The 23116-nt window shown below is 49.8% G+C and overlaps 2 protein-coding genes across 3 annotated transcripts in view; one reads left to right on the forward strand and one right to left on the reverse strand.

Annotated features, from left to right (window-relative positions):
• Positions 1-23116, reverse strand: part of Slc39a11 (solute carrier family 39 member 11) — a 431298-nt gene that overhangs the window by 396729 nt on the left and 11453 nt on the right. The window lies entirely within an intron of this gene.
• Positions 5689-12608, forward strand: Sstr2 (somatostatin receptor 2). Of its 2 annotated transcripts, XM_005069966.4 has the most exons (3): positions 5689-5996; positions 10263-11346; positions 11670-12608. In XM_005069966.4, the coding sequence occupies exons 2-3, from the start codon at positions 10354-10356 to the stop codon at positions 11715-11717; spliced, it is 1041 nt and encodes a 346-aa protein (XP_005070023.1). In that variant the 5' UTR covers positions 5689-5996; positions 10263-10353; the 3' UTR covers positions 11718-12608. The 2 variants fall into 2 exon arrangements, with proteins under 2 accessions (XP_005070023.1, XP_012968719.1); XM_013113265.3 differs by having other exon boundaries at positions 10263-12608.

Below are 23116 nucleotides of genomic sequence, written 5' to 3' on the forward strand. Positions count from 1 at the left end.
AGAGTGAAACTGCCTGAGGAGCTCTGCAGTGCTGGGCTCCATCCCAGGTCTAGGAAATGAGAATCTCTAAGAACAGAACCAAGAGACAGTCCTCTTGAGGAAAGCCCCAGGTGCTTTCTCTGCCCAGCCTGGGGGAGTCCCATCCTATAGGCAGCTGTCCTTCCTCCCCTCTACCCGAAGAAGAGCAGCAGATCAGCAGATCACCCACCTGCATTGCATACGATAACCAGACACTTCTGAGCAGCAAAGCTGGTCAGGAGAGGACTAGACAGCTGTGGGAGACGGGGTATTGGGAACTATTCAGAATCCATCCACATAGACATCCTGAGGCTAAGGACAACTGCAGACAATTAAAACCAGGGCAGGGGATGGCTCAGTCCGTTAAGTATTTGCTGTGTTTGAGGATTTGAGTTTGATCCCTAGAACTCACACTTGGGGGTGGGGGGAGCCAAGTGTGGTGGTGCATGCCCGAAATACCTGAAATACCCAGTGCTAGCGAGATGGAGACAGGTGAATCCCTCGTGCTCCCTGGCCAGCCGAGCATACTCGAATTCTTCCCAGTCAGGGATAGTCTCTCTCTCTCTCTCTCTCTCTCTCTCTCTCTCTCTCTCTCTCTCTCTCTCTCTCGCTCGCTCGCTCGCTCGCTCGCACGCACGCACACACACACACACACACACACGGAGGGGGGAGGACAGACAGTGCCTAAGGAATGACAGCAAAGGCAGACGACCTCTGACCTGCATATCTATGCACACAAGTGGGCACATGTACTCTGACACACATGCACCTGTACATAGGACAGACAGTGCCTAAGGAATGACAGCAAAGGCAGATGACCTCTGACCTACACACACGGGCACATGTACTCTGACACACATGCACCTGTACATACACACACAGAGGGGGTGGTGGAGAAGACAACAGAGTTGCCCATCAGGGGAACGGCCCCTCTTCCATCTCATCAGGTTGTAGAAGATGGATCTGCCAAGCTCTGTTGCTCTGGGTAAACTGTACTGAGGGTACTCACAAAACAGGTTGCTTCTGTCACTCAAACTGGTAGCTTTGTGGCCTTGGAGAACTCAGTCTCTCTGTGCCTTGGTTGGCCCATTCACGAAAGGGAATGCTGGTCGTGCTTTTTAGGACCGCAGTGAGGGTTACGTGCGCGGGCATAAAGTACCCTGTGCAGCACACAGTCCACACACGATACAGGTTCAAATGCATTCACAGGAAGGTTGCCAGGGCCAAATCAAGAGCGAAGATAACAGGGTAAATGTCAACCAGTGTCTTACTGTACGATGTCTTTTTTTGGGGGGGGGGTTTCGAGACAGGGTTTCTCTGTGGCTTTGGAGGCTGTCCTGGAACTCGCTCTGTAGACCAGGCTGGCCTCGAACTCACAGAGATCCGCCTGCCTCTGCCTCCCTAGTGCTGGGATTAAAGGCGTGGGCCACCAACGCCCGGCTTCTGTGAGATGTCTTGAAATGACCATACTACTGGTGCCGGTGGCAGGTGCTGAACGTATTCAAGGGTCAGTGAGGTCATAGACATGTGCTCCACACAGGCAATGGACCAGGAATAAATGATGCTTCATGGTACTCTCAGCAGGCACTCGACACCCACAAGGCAGGTGTGACAAGCCACCTCTCCTCCGATGTCCACACTCTCCTCCTGAAGAACCTGTGACATCCTGAGCACTCCGGTAGGCACCCTGGGTGACATCTTTCCCAACTCTCACCAAGGACTTGCTCCAGGGTGAGCACAGGAGGATCTTGTTAGCGGTGGATCGTGCCTTTAGTCCCAGCAGCCGGGAGGCAGAGACGTGGGGGGGCGGGTGGGGGTGGGGGGGTGGGGGGGTGGGGGGGAATCTCTGTGAGTTCAAGACCAGCTTGATCTACAAAGTGAGTTCCAGGGACAGACAGAACCATTTCACAACAGAAAAACCCTGTCTCAAAACACAAACAAGTAAACAAACAGAAAAAGAATGACACACTGGGGAAAGGGAGATGCGGGAACTGGTGGAACGAAGGTCTTTGTCATCATCATCCCCCACCCCCTCCCCCCAGCCAGGGATTCCTGGCTATGTGGGCGTGTCCTGCGGAAGAAGCCTGATGCTGTCAGTCAACTGGATTCTTGCCTTTCTATTCCCTGGCTGGATGGCCTTGGACAAGTCACCTGGCCTCTCTGAGTCTGGTCTCCTTACTTACACAATGCTGGAATACTGGCTCTTTGTCGAAGGCTCTGAGGTCCCTTCCGGGACCAGCAGTTTTTGTGCAATTCCAGTGCCGTGGGGAAAGGAAGAGGAAGAGGAGTGAGGAAAGAAACAGCTGATGCCTGACTTAGGAGCAGTTTCCAAAGAGGCCCCATGCTGCCCACCCACATAAAGAAACAAGGTGAAGAGTTGCCAAGCCAGGATGGAAAATGCATGGAGTGCGGAGAGAAGGGAAGCAAGGGACTCATGTTGTTCTTGACGTGTATAAGAAGCCATCAATCCCTCTAGGCCAATTGGTTATACTGTGAAAGGACTATGGGGGGCGGCTAGAGTGATGACTCAGAGGTTAAGAGCACTGACTGCTCTTCCAGAGGTCCGAGTTTAACTCCCAGCAACCACATGGTGGCTCACAACCATCCATAATGAGATCTAGAGCCCTCTTCTGGCCTGCAGGAATGCATACAGACAGAATACTGTATACATACTAAACAGATAAATCTTTTTAAACAGAATTATGGAAATTGCATGCCACATCTTCCAGACAAGACATCAAGGCCGGATGTGGTAGCACACACCTGCAATCCCAGCACGCAGGAGGCAAAGATGGGAGGATCACAAGTTTGAGGCCAGCCTGGATGAGGCAGGGAGTTCCGAACCACTGTACACTTGACATTCTGCTCTTTCTCCACCCACAGAAACAGCAGGCATGCAGAGAACAGAGACCATGCCAGACGCCTGGTTCTCCATGTAACACCCCAGTCCAGCTCTCCTCCCGGGCTCACACCTTTCCCTAAGTTTAACTGCAATACTCCCACCAAAGATGGCGGAGGAGCACTTTCTCCCCCATTTAACTGGCAGACAGACAGAATGGCCTACTTGAGAGTTCTTGGTCTCTGCTGCCCGCTGGGCTCCCAGGCTGTGAACTTCTCTAGAAGAGTATGCTAAGCCCTGACCTGGTCCTTTGTTGCATTACCATTCTTCATTTCCCGCCACCGAGTGTGGCTCTGATAAGTGCAAAAAGGGAGAAGTGTGTCATTTCACTGGCTGAAAGATACCAAACAAGCCAATGAGGAGATTACCTCCTCCCCAACCCCCGTATTTTTCTGACTCAGGGTTTTGTTTTGTTTTGGTTTGGTTTGGTTTTTGGTTTTTCAAGACAGGGTTTCTCTGTATTGTTTTGGAGGCTGTCCTGGAACTAGCTCTGTAGACCAGGCTGGCCTCGAACTCACAGAGATCCGCCTGCCTCTGCCTCCCGAGTGCTGGGATTAAAGGTGTGTGCCACCAACGCCCGATGTGACTCAGGGTTTTGATACTGAATTCCTAAAGGAGCTGCTGGGGAAAGCCAGGCCTGCCACAGGCTCCAGGTGGCTTAGAGTGTCAAAAGAGCAGGACATTATTATACTGGGAATGGGAACTTGAAGTTGGGGGCTCAGCAAAACCAGCAAGGATTTCAAAGAGTTCTTTGGAGACATTCAGGGGAGAGGAGTGAGGCATGCATGGGCAGCGAGGCACTCATGGGTCGGACAAAATCAATAATTGTTCTAGATGACATTTTCCGCTGTCAAGGGCAGTGTTCAGATCTCACTAGGTCAGCCGCACAAGACATGGGAGTACCTGCTGCATACACGGGGCTGGCTGAGCTCGCCAGACCTGACTGAGAGAGAGCTGGGGTAAGACCTCACAAATGTGTGAAGGGTGGGATTTCGTCCTGTGTGCTCGGCACGTTAAGAGTGTGCAGAAACGCTCCCCGGGTTGTTTGGGGGAGGACTGTTTTTAGCTGATAGGAGCAGCCTGCTTCTGCTGGTGGTGTTGATATGAAATCAAAAGCGTAAAAACCAAACATAGAACACCGCCCCCTGGGGGTCACCTTGTGTGTAGGAGCTGGAACAGCTAAGAAACAGGGGTTCCTGTTTTGCAAAGAGTTCTTTTTCTAAACAATACACCCGCCAGACAGTAACAGTTAAGGAACTTTTACAAGGTCACATGATACCGTGGGGAAATCTGCACTCCCTGGCTCTTCATTCTTCTCTGCCCCTGGAAGTGGGCTGGGGTCACTGGTTTTAGACTAGAGGTGGCATTATGCATTGTAACAACTCTATCACAGGTGGGAGGAGGCCTTCCCTGGAGCTCATTCCATGTCCCATTCTCCCCCCCCCAGCCACTCCCCTCATCTTGAGAACTGCAAAATTCAGTCCCTCAACCCTATCCATAAAAAAACTAAATGTAGCTGACTCTGGTGCCACTAGGATCCAAGAGCCTCTAGGTCAAGCCCACAGGATCCAAAATAACCATCATCTCAGAGATAGTGCCGGTGGCGCATGTGTATGATACCATGACTTAGAAGCGGTTCTGGCTGTTTCTACCTGCTGCCTCCCTGTCCCTGTCAAAACTCATCATGGGCAGAGAGCCCATTCCTCCTTGCAACACCGGAACAGCTTCTGGATTTATGCTTTTCCCAGATGAACCTACAAGTCAGTCGTAAACGGCATGGTCAGATCAGGGCAGCTGAGGCGACAGAGAAAACTGATCATGGTTTGCTTTCTGATTTCCCATGCTCTGGGAACTATGCCGTGTGTGTGTGTGTGTGTGTGTGTGTGTGTGTGTGTGTGTGTGTCTGTCTGTGTCTGTGTGTGTGTGTGTGTCTGTGTGTGTGTGTCTGTGTGTCTGTGTGTGTGTCTGTGTGTGTGTGTCTGTGTGTGTGTGTGTGTCTGTGTGTGTGTGTTAAGAGTTAAGGGAAGGGATGCTACAGGATTGATTATGACTTACTAAACTATTGGAACACTGACTGAATCATCACAGTCAAAAAATAAATAGCTGCAACTTGACGCGACACATCTCCCACTTCTTGCTGGTCCCTCTTTCCTCCCGCAGAGCGCCACAGTCGTAGGAGGAGCGGTTGGGCTGGGTCAAACCAGCAAGCACGGACTGACAGGCTAAATTAAAGCTAGGAGAGATTGTATGGCCCCTGGGTCCTCCAGTTGGGAGACCTGTCGAGCCCCGCGAAGCCCCTGCGGGCTGCAGGAACTGAAACCAGGGGCAGCACACACACACCTGCAGGCGCCTGCAGCGGGAGATCTGCTTGCTGTTTTCACCCCCTTTTCTCTCTGCCCTTTGCCGGGATTTCTAACCCGTGTCCTGTGCCTGGAACTGGTCCGTGGTAGGGCACAGCTTTGCAAACTTGAGAACACGACTTAAAAGTCCCTGAGCCAGTCTAGGTCACCCCAACCCTTGCACCAGCTGCCTGGAATTTGTTAGCTAAAACAGGACCTAGTTTCTGAAATCGGAAAAAAAAATCAGTGCGGGTCCTCACCGGGAGGAGTCGTAGGGACATTGACACCGCTTCACCCTCCACCAGCGATCAGGTCCGCTCTCCCCTCCTCCCTGGGCACCCTCGGCCACCCGCAGGATTCTCCTCTCGGTTCACCCGGTCCTGTAGGACCGGGTGGGCGGAGCGAAGCCGCTGTGACGTCACGAGCGGGGGCGTGGGGAAGTGTGCCCAGGGGCTGCCACCCGCCTGGGCCAATGCTAGCGGTGCAGCCACCGGCGCGCTCGCGAGGCCACCAGCGTCCGGAGCACCAGTCCGCTGCTGGGTGTCAATGATCTGCAGGCCAGGCTAGCCCTCTCGGGGCCCGGGTTAGCACTCTCAGATGCCAGAAGGGCCCGCACGAGCAAGCCAAGGAAGCTGAGAGCCCAGGAGCCAAGCTGCCGCACTCACCGGCGCCTGACTGGGTAAAAGCACAGCTTCTGGATGCCGGGGAACCCAGAGAACCGAGTGCTCGTGGAAGGCAAGGTGAGGGTGTGTGTGGTCACCCGTGTGTATGCTTATGTGTGTGGCACGGAGAGATGGAGGGGACGACGAGCGCACTTGGGCACCTGCGTGCTTATGCGCGGGGATAGAGCGCCGAGCCCAGCGACCTGCATGTTGGTCCCAGCGCGCAGTTCTCTTGTGCTTTTGTGCTTTTGGAGGTGACAGGTGGAAATGATGGGTGCGTATCCCGGCATCAGGGGGTGAAAAGGTAGTATGTTCCAGGATGGATTTGTCCGCACAGCCACTGCCCAGGTACTGTGGCGTGTGACCTGCGAGCCCGAGTGTCCAGGTGGTAGCTATCTGTGATGGGGACAACTTATTTCCTAGCCACCTGCGAAACAGCCCTGGTCCAAGGGAAGTGAGACCAGATAGAGGAGAAGGGACATGCCAGGTACTACCACAGGGCTCCTGAGTCCACACCCTGAGACCTAAGTTAGGGAGGGACAGGTGATGGGGACATCTCAGACAGCAGGACAGAGAAGGAAAGCGGGTTTTTCCGTTGTTGTTGGTTTTTTTTTTCCTTTCTTTCTCTCTTCACCCGATGGGGAGGCGGACCAGATTCGTATGCGGTTAGGTCCCTCCTACACCCCCGCTGCCCTCGGGCAGAGACATCTGTCTAGACTGGAGAGAACCAAGGACTGAATGGACAAGTCCCCCAAGCGACTATCTGCGCTCCCAGCTGTCTCTAGCAGTCCCCTCTGTGTATCTGGATGTGCAGGCACCCCGGTCCACTCTCCCTTCCTGGAAATGGTGGGAAATCTTTAGGGAACACTTTGTTTCCAGGGTCAGCGAGTTGATGGCCCCAAATATTCTCCCGCCCCCTCCGCACTAACTCTGCTGTCCTGAGGCTGGCTTATCCACCCCCAACCACTCGGCCAGCACAGTGATGAACCACACCAGGCTGCAGCCTATGTTGTTGCCGGCTGGGCTCGGTCTCCAGACCCAGATTCTTGTAGGGGGTGGATGGTGGGCGTCTAGCAGGCTTAGGAGAAGGGGGGGTCTTGAGGGCTCACAATAGAAGGATGTTGGGAAGTCTGTCAAACTAAAGCTGAGTGGGATCTCGCCCATCCCACCTCTGATTTCGTGGGCTATCGAGCATACGGAAACAAGAGAGGATTCCTGAGAGAGTGAAATCCCTTTTCTCCAACAGAGCCGGAACTTTCTCTCTCAGGGGGAAACCACCCACCAAGCCACGCCAGTGTTCTCCACAGCCCTGACACTGAAGACACAAAGCAGGAACTCAGACTTCCTGGTGCATTTAATTGAACCACAATTCAACAAGTATCGACTGGTGGCTTTAGAATCCTCTTTCGATAAGACCATGTAAAGTGAGAAGCAGTCTCTAGGAGATGTAAGGCGCCTGGCTCCCTAGGTTTTAAGCTCATATCTTCTTTGGAGGTGTCTCCCCTATCCCATTGGGGTTCCCCATTGTGAGCCCTCCACCCACCTTCCAAAGCTCAGAATCCCCTGTATGGCTTACCTTCCCAAAGTGGAGGTGTGTTTCAACCAATTCCAGAGAGAAGTGCCCCCTTCCCCCTGCGGGAATTCATTCTGTCCACAGGGCACAGTTAGAGCTGAAGAACCATATTGGGTCCACACCTCCTCTCCTCTCCTCTTCCTCCTCCTCCTTTCTTGGCTCTAGACAGGGATTCTATAGCCAGGGGGGTTCTTCAGCCTCAGTCAGACACTGAAGTTTGCCCTCTCAAGGCTCGTAGATGGCTCAAGCTGAGGGTACTATGAGGTCCCACTGCATGCAGCTTACATAGGATTCTGGGTCTGTAGAATTAAGTAACTGACAAGATGGGGAAGGGGAAATAACCAAGTTAATCTGGAGATATTAACCCAGTTTCTTTGCAGTTTCTGGTTGTAATAGATGCCTGCTTCTATGCTTGCTAACCCAATGCAGACACAGTGCAGTGGGTCCCCAAAATACAAATGCAGAATCCCAGACCTCACTGTGTCAAACGTGCTGGGGGAATTGATGCAGAAAGAAGGGCCAGGCACCTGGCAGTGCAGAATGAATCGGAGGCAGAGGCGGGCAGGGAGCACCTGCCTGTTGCTGGCTGCATCTTTCATTTCTCCGCAGTCTCTACCGGCCTTGGGCACTCCCTTGGAAAAGCACTCCACTCAGGGGCAAGTGTGTCAGGCAAATGAACTCGGTGCTGCATACTCCAGCCCTTCTTGGCCAGCTCCCCTCTTCCTGGATGGACCTCCTATCCTGAGCTCTCACCTCACTCTTCATATATACAAGACCCGGTTCCCAGATCCCTGAGAACACCCCCCCCCATATACACACCCAGGGAAGGGCTGTTCTAACACCCTTTGTCCATAGCCTCATCTCCATGCCGTTCACAAGCACTATGACTGGACTCCCTTGCCTGTCTCCCCCTATTGAAGCATTAGTTGCTAGAGGGCTCCATCACAGTGACTCCCCCTCCCCCCCCACAGGATGTTTTATAACTGTGGTAAATCACTTAATTATGGGTGGATCAACAGCATTCTCATTATTTTCTCAGCATGGAGGTCACTCAAGAGTCAGTTGCTTTAAACTAAGCCCAAGTGCCAGCCACTAGCTTCCATCCTCTGAGCGTCAGCCAGGACGAAGTGAAAATCACAGAAGACTTGGGGCCAGGTGGCTCATGTTCAGGTACCCACGCCACCGAGGATTTTTAACTCTCTAAGCCTCGGTTTCCACATCTTTCAGTGAGGAAGGACAGCATCCTCGACTCCCACATGGTTAGGGAGAAGAAGGGGACAGCGGGTGTGGATGACCGCCACCCATTTTTAAAGCCCCTTTTGATGTTCATGAAGAATGTGTATCCATCACCTAGATTCTGCTCTTGCCCTAATCTGTGAGCTGCAGCAAAAGGCTACCCATGGTGGTGGGGTGGGGTGGTGGGAGGGTGGGGGGGCAGGGGGAGTTAGGAAAGGGCTTTCCTAATTGGGGGTCGGATGGGGAGTGGAGGGCACTGAACACTGGAAAAACAAAAACCAAGAAGGAAAAACAGCCTAAAGCACACTTTTAAAAAGAGAAAGAAAGCCTGACTCTTTTAATATTGAAGACTATAACTTGATTCACTGTGTAGGCAGATTTCAATAAATGAGAGATAATGAAACATTTATGAGACTCTGATATGAGCCTGCACAATGCTAGGCATCTGCACATACCTTCATGACACCTCCCTGCCTGCCCGTCCCCCATGTTGACAAAGGAGAGTCCCAGCAATTAAGGGCTGGGCATGAGACCACGTGGAGCTGAACCATGGAGCCCAGATTTGTTCTTTCCTTTAAATTCTTGGATCTACCCACCATAGGGGTCTCTGAATGGAAACTCTCCCAAGCAGACATCAAGGCTGTATGGAATTCCTCATGGGGTTCAGAGTGCTGGAGCCAGAACCTTCCAGGGTCGGGGACTGAAACCCTCCAAGCTCTGCCTTTTTATAATTCTGGACCAGTCAGTTCCTTAGGGGTCAAAGTCTGTGTTTGAAGCCATAGCCATCGGCCACACGTGCGTCATCAAAGATGATGGTTTAACTCAAACCCTTCCCCCACCATTTCAAAAAGACCTCAAAAAGTCTTCAGGCTGGCAGCTAGATGAAAAAAAAGGAAACTTGCTTTTCAGTTGAAAAATACATCTAAGAGGGCAAGGCAGGGTAGCTCACATCTGTAACCCCAGTCACAGGAGGCTGAGGCAGGGGAGTGCTGTGAGTGCAAAGCCAGCCTCAGTTACCAGCTACATAGTGAGTTCCAGGCTAACCTGTCTCCAGAAAAAAGGTGGGGAGGGAAGGGAGGAGGGATACTGGGGAGATGACTCAGTCAATAAAGCACTTAACTTGCAAGCAAGAGAGCCTGAGTTCAACCCCAGGACCCATGGGAAAACTGCTGGGTGGGTGTGGTCACATGTCTGTAATCACAGCAGTGGTGGGACAGACACAGGTGGATCCCTGAAGCTCACTGAATAGCCTAGGCTACCTGGTGAGAAATCCTGACTCAAAAAAAAAAAGGGGGGGTGAGCCACTTCACCTACATAACAACAGCTGGGACTAGTTTCTAGGCTACACACACACACACACACACACACACACACACACACACACACACACACACGGGAAGGGGGGGAGATGGAGGGAGAGGGAGAAGGAAAGAGAGGTAGGAAAATGTCTAAATAAGAAGATAAATCAGAAACATGGAAATACAGGAGTCTAAATAGCGTGGGATTGGTGGTTACTTTCCTTTTTCTCTTCCCAGATGTCACCGTAGATTCTTGGCCCCACAGAGCCCACTGAGGTGAGAGGAAGAGCTCTGGACTGCTTGGTTCTAAACTGACTGAAAGGCAGACATGGAGATGGCATCTGAGCAATTCAATGGGAGCCAAATATGGATGCCCTCTCCATTTGACGTCAATGGCTCCCTGGGGCCGAGCAACGGCTCCAACCAGACAGAGCCATACTATGACATGACGAGCAACGCAGTCCTCACGTTCATCTACTTCGTGGTGTGCGTCGTCGGGCTGTGTGGCAACACCCTCGTCATTTATGTCATCCTCCGCTACGCCAAGATGAAAACCATCACCAACATTTACATCCTCAATCTGGCCATCGCAGACGAGCTCTTCATGCTGGGGCTGCCCTTCTTAGCCATGCAGGTGGCACTGGTTCACTGGCCTTTTGGCAAGGCCATCTGCAGGGTAGTCATGACCGTAGACGGCATCAATCAGTTCACCAGCATCTTCTGCTTGACCGTCATGAGTATCGACCGCTATCTGGCCGTGGTCCACCCTATCAAGTCAGCCAAGTGGAGGCGACCCCGGACGGCCAAGATGATCAATGTGGCTGTGTGGGGTGTCTCCCTGCTGGTCATTTTGCCCATCATGATATACGCTGGCCTCCGGAGCAACCAGTGGGGGAGGAGCAGCTGTACCATCAACTGGCCAGGTGAATCTGGGGCGTGGTACACAGGGTTCATTATCTATGCCTTCATTCTGGGCTTCCTGGTACCCCTCACCATCATTTGTCTCTGCTACCTGTTTATCATCATCAAGGTGAAGTCCTCTGGAATCCGAGTGGGATCGTCCAAGAGGAAAAAGTCGGAGAAGAAGGTCACCCGCATGGTGTCCATAGTGGTGGCTGTCTTCATCTTTTGCTGGCTGCCTTTCTACATCTTCAACGTCTCTTCTGTGTCCGTGGCCATCAGTCCCACCCCGGCCTTGAAAGGCATGTTTGACTTTGTGGTGATCCTCACCTACGCCAACAGCTGCGCCAACCCTATCCTATACGCCTTCTTATCTGACAACTTCAAGAAGAGCTTCCAGAATGTTCTCTGCTTGGTCAAGGTGAGTGGTACAGATGATGGGGAACGGAGCGACAGTAAGCAGGACAAATCCCGGCTGAATGAGACCACGGAGACCCAGAGGACCCTCCTCAACGGAGACCTCCAAACCAGTATCTGAGATACCCGGAAATACGACACGCTCACACGCACAAGCCAAGCCTGCCTCCTGGCAGCACGCTTCCCACTCACCTGCTTCCTGCCTCCCCACCCATCATAGCCGGCTTGTTCTACACGAGCCCAGTTCAGAGGACAGGATTTGAGTCTGCTTGTCTAAGAGTAGAGTCCACTGGTTACGTCTCCCTTAAAGTGAACATTTTCGTGCAGGCAGACAATTCAAAGTCTGGAGAAGAGGACATCATTGCCTGGGTGTGACCTTGAGGAAAGCCGCTGCCCAGGAGAAATCGGAAAGAAAGAAAAAAAAAAAAAACTAAACCCAAACGCTGTGTATGTGTGCTTATACACTTTGTAATCTTGTGATCTGGTATTTACATTTGTATATTCTTATAGTCTCTTCGGAGCCAGTACATATGTGTCCTGTGTTTATAGACAGAAGTAGCTAGTTTGTGTGTGTCTAGTATAGGTGAACATTTACTGCAACACTGAACCTGAAGAAATGGACTTGCCATGACAAAATCAAGTTTGAGCTTCCGGCATCTCTCTTACATGGGCCTTTCCCAGACCCAGGAGGCGTGTGAGCAGTGTGCACACACGACAGTATGTTTTTTGGGGGGAAAAAAGGTAAAAGGAAGGTATTTTTGTATTCTTCTTCCTAGAGGGCCCCTAAACTATATAAGCTTCTTAGCTCACAGGCGCTGCCCCTGAGCCTGGACAGCTGTTTCCTCAATTTCAGACGAGTTAGGTCAGAGTGAAATAGAGGGGAACAAACTGTGAGAGTCAGAATATAAACACCAGTTTGCCTCTCAGATACAATCGGTTACTCATTTACCCAAAAGGACTTCAAGGGTTGTGGTCATCGATCACTGTTTATCAAGACAAAACATGCTTTGTTATCAGATTGTATTTTTCTCTCCTCAAATTGCTTTAGTTTTACCTGGGGGGATATGGGGAAGGGGTGGGGTCAGTGGCCCGAAAGGCAAAAGACAGACTATGATTCTTATGAGTAAAAAATTTATTCCTCAACACACACACACAATGAGAAGAAGAAAAATGAAGTAGAATTTTACCTTTAAGAGAAACCATGAAATTGCTTTGTTTTTAGCCAGATAAGACTTTTGAATGACAGAAAACATCTTCTCAAAGGTGTTTTGGGGTTTTGTTGTTGTTTTGGGGGGAGGTTATTCTTCCTTCCTGTCTATGTACATGTGGTGTGTTTGTGTGTGTGCGTGCATGTGTATATGCGTGCGTGTGTGTGTGTGTGTGTGTGTGTGTGTGTGTGTGTGTGTGTAGGTTAGCAGATGACATTGCTGTCTCCTCCTACATCATGTTCTACTTTTTTTACTAGGCAGGGTCTCTTGCTGAAAGAGAAGCTTCCAGTGAAGGGAGTCAGCTTGCCTAGAGGATCCTGTCTCCACCCCTGGAGCACGTTATTACAGATGTGCTGCATGCCCAGCCAACCTTGACATGAGCTCTGGAATCCAGATTCAGGCCTCACACTGGGGCAGCAAGTGTGTTACCCGAATGAGCCATCTCCCCAGCTCTCAAAGGAGTCTTTATTATTAGTGGGAAGGGGCCATGCTTGCCAAGGCACATGTATGGGTGTGAGTGGACAACTCTGTGGCACCGGCTCTTGCCTTCCACCTTTCTGCGGGCTATGGGGACCAAACTCAGGTCACCAGGCTTGCCCAATAAGCACCTTTACCCACGAAGCCATCCCCCTAGCTCTCAAAGATGTTTTGTAGAGAATTTTACACAAAGCTGGGCATCATGAAAATCACAATACTCAAGACTCAGGAACAGTGTTTATGAAACTTTCAGTCAAGAGACAGCCAATGGAGTATACAGGTGTGTGTGTGTGTGTGTGTGTGTGTGTGTGTGTGTGTGTGTATGTGTGTGTGCAGGGCAAAGGCTGGGAGCCCATCCTTCACAGGAATGGCTGGATCACCTCCTGGATCAGCTGTGTGTGCATGGAATGTCATAAATGTAATGGCATGTCCTCTCCAAGCTATTCTTTCACACTACCAGTGGTATTTTTTCTCCAGCTGTCGATGGGTTTGTGTACAAATGACAAGAAAAGGTTTGGCCCTCATCCCCTTGGTCTATAGGATATGAAAATTACAAGTGCAGGTGTGTGGGAGGCACTGCACTCTGGGTCCTGGACACATCTCTCTTACTATGCCACGTGTAGGCCTCAACTGCATCGTAAAATGCGCTTTCTTCTTCTGACTCCCTAAGCAAGGACTCGTTAGTGGTCAGAATGGCTAACTACCCTACCTGTGGCTAGCCTGTCTTACTTAGTGGGCTGTATAAATTCTCAGGCTACGTCACTCATACCACCTGGCTCCGAAAAACTGCTGGCTATGGCTTAGGAAGACACATTCGGTGGGATTTACCATAGGCAAATAAACCCACCTGAAAAGAAAAGTGCAATCATAAAGTAAGACTACAGAGACCGTTGTTGCAAACAGAAAAACATACAGAAAAATCCCAGATTGTTACCAAAGGCAAAGTTAGCTACAGGTTCAGCTTTAGGCTGGTTTCTTGGCAGCCGTAACAGACAGTGAGTCACTGTTCCTTTTTCTTTTTAATACAACAAGGAAAAATTGGAAAGAAACAGTATAGATACACCTTTACCATTACAATTGGAAATATTTGTCTTGAATAAATAACCCTTTTTTTTCACTTAGGGAAATCTAAGAAACCCAGAACCAATGACAATCATTTCGGGAAGAGAGGTCAGAGTAACTCTATGGTGTTCATGCCCCCACAGCTTGAGAGATTGCCTCCCACAAGGCTTTGATCCCCAGGAGGCCACCAAGAACCTCCAGATGGAATGTCTAATCGGTATCTGGGGTACTAGGCAGCAGGACAGTCATTTGAAGGCAGGAAGAAGGGGACTGTAGCATACATGACAGGGCTGGCTGGGAGGTGGATCAGCCAGGAAAATGCTTGCCTCACAAGTTTGAGGACCTGAGTTCAATCCCCAGAACCCACATGAGAAGTCAAGTGCAGTGCTGTGTGTTTGCAATTCCAGCAATGGCAAGATGGGAGATGGAGAGGATAGGCCTCTGGAGGTGTGTTAAACCAGCTAGCCTGACCTACATGGTGAAGGCCAGGCCAGTGAGACCCTGTCTCAAATAAAAAATAGATGTGCCTAGGGATGGACACTCAAGGCTGTCCTTAGACACACACACACACACACACACACACACACACACACACACACACACCCTGGCAACCCATGTGTATTTGTATACATGAACATATATACACAACATACACATACACACCACATACTATACATATGTATACACAACATATATAACAAACATACTTGGCACACATAACATACACAAAACACACAACACACATACACACAACACATCACACACACACATACAAGATAGATGCTTAATCCCATACAGATAGGCAGTCAGGTTCCATGATATGGAAATTTATGTCTCACAGTTAAAGCACCTATGTTTATATTTTAATTAAAATTTAAAATATATTGTATTATTTTATATGTATGAGTGTTTTGTTTGCATGTATGTCTGTGTACCATGTGTATATCTGGTGCCTGTGGAAGCCAGACAAGGGTACTGGATTCCCTGGGAGTAGAGTTATAAATGGTTGGAACTATGTGAGTCCTAGGAATCAATCCTGGGTCCTCTTTTAAGAACAGCCAGTGATGATAACCCCTGAGTCATCTCTCTAGGCCCTGAAGCATCTTATTTTTAAAGATGACTTGTTCTTGCCAGGTGGTGGTGGCACACACTTTGAATCCCAGCACTTGGGAGGCAGTGAGTTTGAGGCCAGCTTGGTCTATAAAGGGAGTTCCAGGACAGCAAGGACTGTTACCCAGAGAAACCCTAGCTCAAAAAGCCAGAAGGAGGAGGAGAAGGAGAATGAGGAGGAAGAGGAAGAGGAAGAGAATGAGGAGGAAGAGGAGGAGGAGGAGGAAAAAGACTTGTTCTCTGGATTTCTTTTATCCAAGAGAGGAACAAAAAATATTAACACAATTTTGGCTCACAAAGTCACTCTTTTTTTTTTTTTTTTTTTTTTGGTTTTACGAGACAGGGTTTCTCTGTATTGTTTTGGAGGCTGTCTGTCCACACAAAGTCACTCTTAACTTCAATTCAACATCATGAAGATAAATTCTCTGGATGCTGGGGGTGGGGCAATAAAATACATTGGGGCCAGAAAGTCAGCTCAGCAGTTACAAGCACTTGCTACTCTTGCACAATACCCTTTTGGTTCCTAGGACCCACGCTCACAATCACCCGGGACTCCAGCTCCATGGATCTGATGCCCTCTTCTGGTTTCTGTGGACACCTGCACGTAGGCGCACATAAATGCACACACGTGAACATAATTTAAAGTAAAATAAACTTGTTTTTAATTAATGCGTCAGATAGACTTTGATCTCTGGTGGTCTAGTGGGTTTTGCCTCCTATTAGCAGGGGGTTGCTAAGGGCTGATTAAACCTACAGAGACTCAGAAGGAGACACGCTGGGCAACGCCACGACACTGAGGTGCTGAATGACCTTAGCTTCAGTATCAGACACCCGAGGAGGACAGCGGAGGGTGAGATGACAGGCGGAGGGGACAATGTGGACTGGTGGACAGAAGCCTGCTTGCTTGCTCTGACTGGACCGCTCCACGGCAGAGCACGAGGGCCGCCTGCTGAGGCTTTTGGCTCTGGTTTCTCTAGACGTGTTCAGCATAACCCCGGGGTGTGCGGGAAGACAATGGCAGCTGAGATCCACGCAGCTCCCCAAGCAGCTCCAATGGTGACCCTTTGGTGAAACTGAAGCTTTCTGCCTGGCTGAGGAAAGTGTGGCAGGAGGAGCCAAGCGGTGGGGGGGTGGAAAGCAATTAGGCTTTTTGAAGTGTGCACCCTCTCAGGAATAACAAGTACTGACAGGCCCAGCAGTTGAGCTTAGAAGTGATGACTTGAAATCAGTCACTCGTCCCATCCACATTCTTGCCAGCTTCCAAACACCGAATTCCCCAGCAAATGCTCCAGCAAAGCAATTCTTCACTTAGGGGTTGTTCTCCCTCTTGTGAATAAATTCCTGGGAACAGTCCCTCTCAGTCTCTCAGTCTCTCAGTCTCTCAGTCTCTCAGTCTCTCAGTCTCTCTCTCTCTCTCTCTTTCTCTCTCTCTCTCTCTCCCTTTTCCTCTCTCCCTCTCCCCTCTCTGTCTCTGTCTTTAGAGACAGGGTTTCTCTGTGTAAAGGCTCTGACTATCTTAGAACTCGATCTGTAGAGCAGGCTGGCCTTGAACTCACAGAGATCCACCTGCCTCTGCCTCCCGAGTGCTGGGATTAAAGGCATGCGCCACCACTACCCCCTTTGTTGTTTTTGTTTTGTTTTTCTTTTTCTAGCAGCTCATGTAGGGATGGAATTCTACTTACAGAGGACAATCTTTTGTAGCTGTCATTACCTATTCGATTCAGCAGTCACTGGGCAGAGAATACTATCTCAAAGACAAAGACTTCCCAGCAGCCATTCCAACGCCTGCCCACCCCTTCCTGCACTCAGAGGGGCTGAATGCTAGCTAGCATGTGAGCTGCTTCTGCTCCTACAGATGTCTCTGGCTGTTCGTATCTGGGCTATGTCTGAAAACAGGGCTAAATATTAACCAAGGCCTAGCCGAACCCACTGTAAAGTGTTATTGATTCTCCTAAGATAGAAGTGAATGTGATGTCATTAAAATGAAATGTTAGGGTTGGATAGCCTGGTCCAGTGAGTACCTGCCTCCTGTTGGGCAAAGAAGGGAAGCAGGGGAAGCCAAAGGCACAGGCTTGGCTCTCAGCGCACGGGTACAGAGCTGACAAGTGGCTAGGGGCAGGCTTCGTTTTGCATGTATCTCTCTGGGGAGTGGAAAGACCAGACTTCTTTGCTGGGATACTGCATTCAGTAGGGAGAGCTACTCCCTTCTGCTCCTCACGGCCATCCTGCTGCCACCAGAACCAGAGGCAGAAAAGGAATGTCCTGGTGTAGAGATACAACTGTCTGGCCTTTTCACGAAGCCTGCTAAGAGATGTGATACAAGGAGGCTGGAGAGATGGCTCAGAGGCCAAGAGCACTTGCTGCTCTCCCAGAGGGCCTGGGTTCCAAGCACGGTGGCTCAAACAGCCTGTAACTCCAGTTCCAGAGGATCTGATGCCCTCTTCTGGCCTCTGAGCACCAGGCAGGTACGCGGCACACAGACAAGCATGCAAGCAAAACCCCCAAACACACAAAAAAAGATGGGGGGGGGGGTGGCGCAGGGCTGACCACCAAAGGCATCAGAACTGCTGTTCCAAGGCCGGGTCACCCCTGTTATTCAACCGCCACCAAAGAAAGCAACAAGGAGGTCTACCGTGAGCCCAGCCCAGAGGAGGTCTACTAAATATGACCTTGCCAGCCCTGCACACAGCTCCTCACAAAGTAGACACAGCAACGGGCCAGGGCAGGGGCCCCGGAAGGTAACTGCTAGTGTCACCACAGCAAAACCCACAATTAGCAGACTAAGGTGAGTGACCATCACACCAGGGGCAGCAGGGAATCAGCCATTCCTGACCAGTAATTGCTGTGCTTTTTGGGGGGGCTGGGGGGGGCTGTCCTGATCCCAGGGAAGGGCATGAAGTTCATTGCTAAGGAAGCTGATTATTTTTCTCAAAGGTACAAGTTTTAACATCAATAGTCCATCCAAATAGTCTGCATACACCATGACCAACCCTTAGCTGTCTCAGGGGACAGTGTCTGCAGGGTCTCCAGTTCCCCCTCGGTCTCTGCTCTTACTCCTATTGGTGGCATGTATACACACATGTGCAAGTAACACTCCTACACATGGCTGCTACACAGAATATACATATGCACATGTGACAGGCATACCCGCTCATGTGTGTGTACGCACATGTGTATTTGTGGACATGTGAGGTGCATATGCCAGATGTGGGAGGCATGTGTGATATATATATATATACACAAAACTTTACACATGCACACTTTATATATGAGTTAGGTGAGACCTTCAATGCAGGTGTTTCCCCAGTGGCTTCCAGTGAAAGGAGGAAATCGCGGTTTGATTAACACATTTGAAATCTGGGACTATTTGAGCTGAGGTGACACTCAGTGGGTAGAGTACTTCCTGTACAAGCAAGATGGCCTGTGTCCACATACCTAGAACCCAGGCAAAGCTAGACATGGTAGCCCATGTTGACATCACCCCTGCAGTAAGATGGGAGGTGAGACAGGAGAGTCCCCCAGAGGCTTCTGGAAGACTAGCCTGGTATACACAGCAATGAACAAGAGACCCTGGCTCAAACAAGGCAGAAGGTGAGAGCCAATACCCAAGGTTGTCCATACATATGCCATGATGTGTACAGCTCCCACAAACACACACACACACACACACACACACAGAGATCTAGAAATATTCAGTGATTTTGCAATGGGGAGAGATACATGTACATGAGTCAATTTCCCATCCAGGATTCTTGGCTCAACACAACATAGCCCCTGATACAAACAGACCTCCTCAATTAAAGTCTAAAAAGTTTTCTGAACAGAGATAAATAAAATATTGAAGCTATTTGTTTTAAAGCAAAACTACACGGAGTTGCCGAAGAGTGTGAATGGGGGATCACTCTGTGGTCAGCCAGCGTAAAGCATGCATGTGGATAACAGCAATGTTTCTCCAGAAAAAAAAATCACTGAAAACAATCTTAAATGGGCCCCCAACAAGGACAGCATGGTCATAGCTTTGTTAACTTGACACAAACCTAGAACGGAGGAGTCACATTTATCAAGTTGGCCTGTAGGCATGTCTTTGGGGTGTTTTTGTTTTTGTTTTTGCCTTTTTGAGACAGGGTTTCTCTGTGTAACAGTCCTGGCTATCCTGGAACTCACTTTGTAGACCAGGCTGGCCTCAAACCGCCTGAGATCCTACCTGGCTCTGCCTCCCGAGTGCTGGGATTAAAGGCGTGCGCCACCACTGCCCAAAAGGGCATTTTCTTAATTATTAATTTATGTGCAAGAGTCCAGCCCACTGTGGGCAGTGTCACCCGTGGGCAGGTGGTTCTTGGCTGTATAAGGAAGACGAGTGAGTAACCTAGCTGGTGAGCGTGGTCATCCATGGTCTCTCCTGCTTTGAGCGCCTGCCTCCGTCTCCTCCCACGATGAACTGTGACCTGGTAGAAGCCAGATAAACCCTCCCTCCCCAAGCTGCCTTTGGTCATGGTGTTTATCACAGCCACAGAAGCCCACCAGCACAGCATCTTAGATAAACCGTGGTTCTTAATGCCAATGTAAAGTTGAGCACCTGGGGAAGCTGAGACACAAGACGGCACAAGGGAAATGCTTGCACCTCCCTGCCTCCCAGAAGGGCAGCCCCACAAGCGTCTGAGTTACTTGTCTATTGCTGCGATAAAGCCAAAACCAAGGCAACTTATAAAAGGAAGGGCTTAATTGGGCTTAAAGTTCCAAAGGGTTAGAGTCCATGAAGGAGGGGTGAAGGCTGAGAGCTCACATCTCAAACCAGAAGAAGGAGGCAGAGAATGCATTAGGATTGGGATTGAGGTTTTGAAACCTCAACGATCCTTACTGTAGGAGCAAGAAGAGAAGACCCGACCCTTAGAGCGGACGGCTGATGAAGAATGGGCTCCCACCTGTTCCAATGGAGAAGAGGATAGTAGCCAGCTCAGCCAGCCAGTGAAGTCCCAAGAGCCAAATCACTCCATCTGATGAACTGCCAAAAACAAGGGACAATTCAACTGCTCCCAAAGACTGAAAGCGTCCCTCCCTTCCAGGTCTCCCAAACACTGGGAACATCTCATTAACAAAGAGCAGCAGGGGCGGGGAGATGGCTCAGTCAGTAAAGTAAGTAAAGATCTAAGCTCTAATTCCCCGAGTCCATGTCAAAGCCAGAAGCTGTGATACAGGCCTATAATCCCAGCGTTGGAGACAAGAGGATGCCGGGGGATTCCACTGCCAGTCCAGCCGTTCGATCAACTACAGATTCCATGAGAGCGGCTGTCTCAGAAAACAGGGTGGAGAAGAGCTGGAGAGAAGGCTCTGTGGCTAAGAACACTTGTTCATCTTTCATGTGACCCAGGTTCAAGTCCCAGTATCCACACAGGGGTTCACAAACATCTGTAACTCCACTTCCAACAGACCTAGCACTCTCTCTGGCCTCCACAGGCACCAGACACACACACAATCTACATAGATATCCGCCGACAAAACATTCACACACGTATGTATTTTTCAAAGGTGGAGAGTGAGTGAGGAAAACACACAACATAAATCTCTAGCCTCCACACACAGGCACACTCATGTGCGTACACCCAACACACACACACACACACACACACACAAAACAGCGTAAGAGCTCACTTTGAAAACGTGCTTAAAGCTCATTGAACTCGTGGTGCTTCCTGTGTTTCTCGGTATGCTTCCTCGGCTGCTGGCTGTCACCAAGAAATAGTGGCCGCCTTTCACAAACAAGACCAGTCACTGTCAGAGGAGACCGGACATTCTTGTGTGCACACATAGGTACTGCGTACCCCTTTCTAGGTTTTGAGTGGTGCAGACATTGCTTTGCGTCTTTTTCTGAAGTAGTGGGGGTCGTGCTGCCTTTGGGCTCACCACCTGTGTTTGGGTCCTCCCTTCTCCTCCCACGCCCTGTGGATGTAACCCCGGGCACTCAGGAGAAGACTTCAATACTCCAGGCTGCAGACCCAGCTTCAACTACGTAACTGGTGGTTTCCACACGCATGTCAACAAAACTCTCCCAGAGCCCATCTCTAGACTTTTTTTCTGTTCTTTTTTTTTTAAGATTTATTTATTTATTTATTACATATACATTGTTCTGCCTACACGACAGAAGAGGGCACCAGATTGAATTGTAGATGGTTGTGAGCCACCATGTGGTTGCTGGGAATTGAACTCAGGACCCCTGGAAGAGCAGTCAGTGCCTTTAACCTCTGAGCCATCTCTCCAGCCCCCTTTTTTTCCTGTTCTTGTGATAGTTTCTTAAAATTTTCAACGTTGGTTTTCTCGCTGAGCTGCCATCCCCACACTGCCAGGCTTTAAATGGAGAACCTAACACCACCTTCCCTTCCATCTTGCGCGCCTCTGTTTCACTTGCAGATACACTGACCTCAGTGTTTGTTGTTGAAGTAGCTGTGCAAACACTGATACTAGAAAAATAAAGGGCAATCATTTATTTCGGTGACTTAATTTTGAAACATTTCCCAAAGTGCTGGGCATTGTTTATAAAGCACTTTCAGAGGAAATGGCATTCTCCATCGAAGGACCTGAGACTGAACTCTGTTTACTAGGACTGCTATGGAAATTCTCCTCCGGGCCCACTCGCCTCCTGAAGAGATCTTGTCTGCTCAGAGAGATGGGTTAGAATGTTACCAAGTGCAACCAACCTTCTATCCTGAGAGCCTGGCCTACAGAGGGCTTTAGAATTGTGTAAAAACTCTCTGCCCATGAAAAGCCTATGAAAGGAGGGGGAGTTTCAAAAAGGAGACAAAGACAGAGGAAAGGAGGAAAATCTTGGAAACAGGCAGAATCTTTCAGATTTTGTTTGGTCCTCAGGGCTTCAGTGACTCCTTTGATCCACCCTGCCCAGTCATTTAAATACCCCAGCTTGCTCAGTGGAGGTGATGGGAGGCTTGATCTACAAGTAGCACAAGCAGGAACTCAGTTAGTATGGAGAAATGCTAAGAGTTTGGAAATTGATCCAAGAAAGAGTTTTTTATCATCTTCTTTTCCTTTCATTCAAATCCAAGACAATTACCAGTTGCATAGGGAATCCTGATTATCAATTTGAGGCTGATCCCAGTGTCATAGCCCTGTAATCTCAGCTACTCAGGAGGCTACGGCAGGAGGATCAGAAGTTCAACCCCTTCCTGGTTACACAGCAAGTTCAAAACCAGCCCAGGAAACTTATCAAGACCCTGTTTCAGGAGTAGCGCAGGTGTGGTAGATTACGCCATTAACCTCAGCGTTTAGGGAGCCGGTGGCAGGTAGATCCATTTGACTTGTAGGCCAAGTCCCAGGCCAGCAAAGGCTGCAGTGGGATCTGACACAAAACATAGGAAATTAATTAATTAATTAGCTAATTAATTAAAACAGAAGCTGGAGAGATGGCACAGTGGTCTTGAAAGGGGCCAGAGTTTGATTCCCAACGCCACATGGCAGCTCACAACCATGCCCATTAGGCATGGAAGTGGTGTTCATACATACCCTTGTATACATAAAATAAATTCATCTTTTTTTAACCAAACCCTAGGCTAAGCATGCCTTATCTACTTCAATTCCCCAAAGAGCCTCCTGTGACTGCCATTCTACAAATGGGGAAACTGAGGCATGGCATATCTGTGACTTCCCCAGAGCCTGACTCCTCACCACATCACACACTGCACTTCTGCCTGAGGCGTGTGACCTTAGATGAGTGCCTTCCACACCTGCAAAACTGGGAACGACCCGCGTGTCACAGAACTTTGTAAAAATCAGATCAAAGAAAAATATTTTAGAGCGGAATAGTGGTGACACGAGCCTTTAGTCCCAGTATTCGGGAGGCAGAGGCAGGCGGATCTCTGAGTTCAAGGCCAGCCTGGTCTATAGAGCCAGTTCCAGGGCAGCCAGGGC

Source organism: Mesocricetus auratus, unplaced genomic scaffold, assembly GCF_017639785.1.
Source record: "Mesocricetus auratus isolate SY011 unplaced genomic scaffold, BCM_Maur_2.0 Super-Scaffold_100007, whole genome shotgun sequence".
Taxonomy (NCBI): domain Eukaryota; kingdom Metazoa; phylum Chordata; class Mammalia; order Rodentia; family Cricetidae; genus Mesocricetus; species Mesocricetus auratus.